General features: G+C 45.9%; 2 protein-coding genes across 2 annotated transcripts; both read right to left on the bottom strand.

Moving 5' to 3' along the window:
* Positions 1-1896: 1896 nt before the first annotated feature.
* LACBIDRAFT_308192 (uncharacterized protein) lies at positions 1897-3330 on the bottom strand (the record flags this gene model as incomplete). Its single annotated transcript, XM_001886595.1, has 2 exons — positions 1897-3214; positions 3272-3330. 2 exons carry the CDS (start codon positions 3328-3330, stop codon positions 1897-1899), a joined length of 1377 nt encoding a protein of 458 aa, XP_001886630.1.
* A 913-nt stretch (positions 3331-4243) lies between these two features.
* On the bottom strand, positions 4244-5506 carry LACBIDRAFT_332165 (uncharacterized protein; the record flags this gene model as incomplete). Its single annotated transcript, XM_001886594.1, has 4 exons — positions 4244-4259; positions 4315-4498; positions 4689-4770; positions 4937-5506. The coding sequence occupies 4 exons, from the start codon at positions 5504-5506 to the stop codon at positions 4244-4246; spliced, it is 852 nt and encodes a 283-aa protein (XP_001886629.1).
* Positions 5507-5690: the final 184 nt, after the last annotated feature.

The raw sequence follows: 5690 nt of genomic DNA, 5'->3' as shown, positions 1-5690 counted from the left end.
ATGGGGAGATATGGCTGAAGGAATACCATTATGAAGGCATTACATATTGCTATTGCCACATCACCACTTTTTGACATCATGGCCAAGTTGGCTTTCACATCAGGACAGGCTATTCTCTGCTTTCACATTGATAGTTACTGCTCTGTCTGCTGTCACATTGATAGCTACTGGCCTGTCCCAAAATTTGATCTGAAATGGACCCTGAAGGCAGTGCCTGACATTCTGAGGGGGCAATGATAAATGCAGTAGGGTAGGTATGAAATAGCCCAGGCAGGGATATGAGATTGCAAAGGCAAGGATATGAAATAGCCCAAGGTAGGGAATGAAATAGATATGAAATTGCCCAGGCAGGGATATGAAATTATGCAGGAAGGGATATGAAATTGCCTAAGGCAAGAAATGAAATGAATATGAAGTAGCCCAGGCAAGGATATGAAATTACCCAGGCAGGGATATGAAATCACCCAGGCAGGGATATGAAATTGCCTAAGGCAAGAAATGAAATGAATATGAAGTAGCCCAGGCAGGGATATGAGATTGCCCAGGCAAGGATATGAAATCACCCAGGCAGGGATATGAAATCACCCAGGCAGGGATATGAAATTGCCTCAGGCAAGAAATGAAATGAATATGAAGTCGCCCAGGCAGGGATATGAGATTGCTCAGGCAAGGATATGAAATTGCCCAGGCAGGGATATGAGACTGCCCAGGCAAGGATATGAAATTGCCCAGGCAGGGATATGAGACTGCCCAGGCAGGGATATGAAATTGTCCAGGCAGGGATATGAAATGAATATGAAGTAGCCCAGGCAAGGATATGAAAAGGCAATGAAATAAGGCTGGGTAGGCAATGAAATTAAAAGTCAGGCAAGAATGAAATAGCAATGAAACAATGCTGGGTAGACAATGAAATGGAAGGCCAGGCAGTAATGAAATTGCAATGAAGTAGTATTGAAATATGTCTCAGGACAGTTATGAAATAGTCATGAGAAGCACTGGTAAAGAAATGAAATACATTTCATAAGTTTTGCCTACTCTTCTCATTTCATAAATTCATTAGGCAGTGTGGATGTCGGTGTGCAGGCACTTGCCTGTATTTTATCATAAAAGTGGTAGCTACTAGTGTAATGTTTTTGAAATATGTAGGAATACTAAGACTCGGACAACAGTAGGAGGTACCATGACATACCTACATACATCATACCCATGGCCTCATTTATATACGAAGCAAGTAAAGCACGATTTTTTTGTCTTGAGATTTAGCATTCAATTTATTGGTTATCATTATTATTTCTATGATGAAGAGGCAAGTGGTTCTTCAATCAACATGTCAGCATGCACTACACTTCAGGCCTGGCACTTCTGAGTGCGAGATGACCTCGGAGGCCAATTATTCGACTGATGGTAATTGGCCTGAGAGGTTGCTATCACTATGGCACCTTCCTGATCAATCCAAATTAGGAAGGGGATCGGGCCTTCATCTTAGTGCCCAAAGAGCCTGAGGTGTTGAAAGTGTCAGGTATTGAGCCTCTGACCGCCCAGAGCACCCAGAGTGCCCTGTGTGACCTTCACCGCCCAAGCGTAAAGACCTCTCACCACCCAAGCGCCCAGCGCAACGTGATGTGTTGTGTTTTTTATTTGTATGTCACACAGAATCATTCCAAGAAGGTTTTGGTATTAAAAATACGGAATTATGGGAATACATACGATATATGTCAAGAATATAGTCCAAGAAATAGTAAAAAATTCAAGTCCAAAATGTCAGTCCAAAATGCATACGAAATCAGTTCAAAATGCGTACAAGAACTAAGAGCTACAAGAAAAATGTCAGAGGATTGAGTGAGCACAATCTTGCGCAACTGCCAACTTGAAGCAGAATATGATGAAGCGACGACCTCACGTCAGGCGAGAGGGTCCAGGCTCCCCTTCAGCTGGCTTTGCTGAAGGGGTAGGGAAGGCGCCTTGAGGGAAGTACAGGTGAGGCGGATATGGCAGAACTGGTGTTGCTGAGTCAGAAGCACTACCAGCGGGACGGTCAGGGTTCCAAGGCGGCATCCCCGGAAAGGTCCAACCAGGGGGTGGGGCCGGGTACCCTGGCGGAAAACTGAACAGAGGAAAGAAGCCATATGGCCACTGGTATCCCTGTGTAGGATTGACCCTGGCCCCTTGTGTCAGGGGTGGAGTAGGCATGGACGTCGCTCCAGGCACTGGTGTGTCCTCCACAGAAGAAGTGGGTTTTGGGATGATGATTGGTTCCTCCAACAGTTTATCTGCCATCACAAGCGCTGAACTCATTGGTCTGTCGACGTTGGTGCAAGGTTTCTTGCTGATTACCGCTTGCGACCTTTCAGTATCCACTGAGCATTTCGAAGCGGACTTGGACAGGGAGAGGGCTGGATTGTCGAAGATACGAATGGGTCCAAATGCTGACTGTTTGGATGTTGTCGTAGACTCATGGATTGTCGACATTGAGGGAGTGACAGGTTGCATGGACACGCCCTTAGGATTTCCAGAAGCTCCGGCCTCTTTCACGGTGAATGGGTCTCTGGCAGCTGAGATGGCTGGAGGTTGATGCTTGATGGGGCATGGTTGGATGCACGCACTACCAGCCGGGTTTATAGTGGGGGGTGATGGTTTGGATGTAGACGCAGCAGCGACAGCACGAGACACTGCACTGAATGCAGAGATCGGTTTGAGTTGGTCGCTGGGGGCAGCTGGGGCAGCACCCAATCCAGAGGCGGTGCCCATGGCAGTGGTCTTAGTCGCTGTAGCCTTACCCTTTCCCTTGAGTGCCTTTGCTGTCATCTTGGCCTTCTCTGACTTTGAAGTCACCGTCGACTCCAAAGTATCATCGGCGTCAGCATCGCTGATGTTGCTGGATGAGATGATTTCCTTGGACTTCTTGGTGGGTTGCCTTTTCACTGGTGGAACCACAGGTTTGTCATCACTATCATCGCTGCCATCAGGTCTTCTTTCCTTTTTGCTTTTGGGGTGCGCTCTACGAGGTGCCATAGTTGGGTGATCCGATGGTGGACTCGACTTGATCTCTATGATCTCATGTGCTGGCAGAAGTTTCGCGATGTGAGGGCGCTTTTCCTGCAACCTGTCCATGATCTGATCGACGTGACCATCCAGATAACCATGACGAGTGACTTTCGTCACTGAGCTGGGACCTGGCGGTGCATGTACAAGGGCACTTTGCTTGTGAGTAGCACTAGTAAAACAATATAATAAGTCGGTAGTATAATGGTTGAATGGCAACAACACTTACTTTCTGGATCCACGCAGACAACACAGATCCTCGTCACAAGTGGCTACCACCTTTATCATAAAACTAAGGTACTTGCCTGTAGAGCTGTGTGTATAAGTCCACAAGTTTTATGAAAGGCCTTTCATAGGTGTGTCCTTGCGCTTTCAATGTATTTTTCATTTGGAATATTAGGCCCACTCATTCCCATTTCATTCTTCATTCTGTGCCCTTTCAATGAATTTTCATTAGGAATATTAGACCCACTCATTCCTTATTCTGTGCGCTTTCAATGAATTTTCATTAGGAATATTGAACCCACTCATTCCCATTTCATTCCTTATTCTGTGTGCTTTCAATGAATTTTCATTAGGAATATTGAACCCACTCATTCCCATTTCATTCCTCATTCTGTGTGCTTTCAATGAATTTTCATTAGGAATATTGAACCCACTCATTCCCATTTCATTCCTCATTCTGTGTGCTTTCAATGAATTTTCATTAGGAATATTAGACCCACTCATTCCATTTATTCCTCAGTGCGCTTTCAATGAATTTTCATTGGGAATATTGAACCCACTCATTCCCATTTCATTCCTCATTCTGTGCGCTTTCAATGAATTTTCATTAGGAATGTTGAGCCCACTCATTCCCATTTCATTCTTTATTCTGTTCATTATAGGAATTTCCTTCCCGGCCCTTTCCTTTTCATAATTGATCACATGCTTCTTCATCAGGAAAGTAACGCGGAAATATTTCATTGCCCCTGTTGAATACTTTCATTGTGCTCTTTCATTACATCTCCACCTACTCCTAGAATTTTTCAGTAGCATCACATGCCACGTTCAATCTAATATTCGCACCGCAAAAAAAATCCAGTTTTAACTTCCATGGCCAGCATGATTCTACGGTATTAACGAGAGTGTTAAGCTACTGATACGAGAGTTTTCATCTACTGATATCTATGAGTAACGAGATGGTGAAGGCAACAATGATTTAACCCGAACAATGCCTGAAGCAAACAAAGTATTATGTAATAAAAAAAAACAAGAGCTTCTCAAACATACCTCTTGGCCTTAGCTGACTGTGTAGCATCAACGGTGCCATTGTCACGACCTCGCTTTGTCCCCTGAGAGCTAGACAAAGCCTTCTTGTAGACCTGATCAATGACCCACCGGACATCATGCACCGCCAACCATGGACACAAAGAGAGAGGTTCAGCAGGTAATGCCCCAACCCACCATGACAGAGCTACTACAACCGTGTAGAGCATTGGAATTCCATTCAGAATCTGGCAGAATCCATTGGAATTCCATTCAGAATCCGGCAGAATCCACTGGAATTTGAGATTCCTACCATTCCGGCGGACTCCGGATGGAATTCCGACATTCTATGGGAGTCCGCTGGAGTCCGCTGGAACTCATGGGGGAGGGTAAAGTACTGTCAATTTCGGGCAGCGAGTCCTTCTTCTTACTCCTGATCCACGCCGCTACTTCATCAGGACGCGAAGTGGTTGGCAGTTTCTGCAAAGGAGAGTAAAGAGGTATCAGTTAAAGATGTTCATTACATCACAAAATTAATATGTACGCCGGTAGTTGGATTTAAGGCTTTGAACTTGAAGAGAGAGGTTATGAGATCTTGCCAGGCTTTCTCCTTCGAAACCCCGTGCAGGTAATCTGACATATTCACATTATGCAGCCAGGCTGGCAGAGGTGTCCCAGTGTCAGTGGTATCTCTAATGTCACTGTCGACGTCCATTTGCGAAACTGTTGAGGTTGCAGTTGAAGGTTGTGTTGAAGTCGAGACCTTGTAAATGGCAGGAGTTTCAGACTCAGAGGCAATTGATGATGCAGAAGGGGTAGGCTTGATGAGGGGTCCAACGCCGATTGCAGGAGAAGAGCCACCAAAATCATCGGAAGTGTGAGCTGGCTTAAAGGAAGGGGTAGGCTCGACGAGGGGTCCAAAGCCAGTTGCAGGAGGAGAGGCACCAAAATTGTCAGAAGAAGTGTGAGCTGAATCGACCAGTGCAGAGGGAGAGGCATCAATGTGGTTGGAAGGAGAGGCGTTGACATGGTCAGAAGTAGACGCCGTCACATCATTTTCAATCTCCACAGGAGTACTGATGCTACGAGTGAGATTGGCCTCTGCGACTGGCCTCTGCGACATTGCCCACGGTCCCGGAGGACTGGATGGGAACTGTGATTGAAGGGCTGGTGCCTTCATTCGCAGCAGGTTCGGTTGTCGTAGTTTCAGGCACATCTCTGATCAACACAACATCAGTATTGGACAGATGTAATCTTTTGTTCCTTACCCTGGTCCTTGTCCTTGAATCCTGGCCGAACTTCTGGTGGGTTCTTGATGAACACTTCTCTTTCCTCTTCACATTGTTCTCTGGCCCCCTTCCGTTTGTTTTGTCCGCTTTCGCCAAAGGCTCCATCAGAAC

This window comes from Laccaria bicolor, genomic scaffold (genome assembly GCF_000143565.1).
Source record: "Laccaria bicolor S238N-H82 LACBIscaffold_39 genomic scaffold, whole genome shotgun sequence".
Classification (NCBI taxonomy): domain Eukaryota; kingdom Fungi; phylum Basidiomycota; class Agaricomycetes; order Agaricales; family Hydnangiaceae; genus Laccaria; species Laccaria bicolor.
Note: the sequence above shows the minus strand (reverse complement) of the source record. Positions and strands in the feature narration are given on the sequence as shown.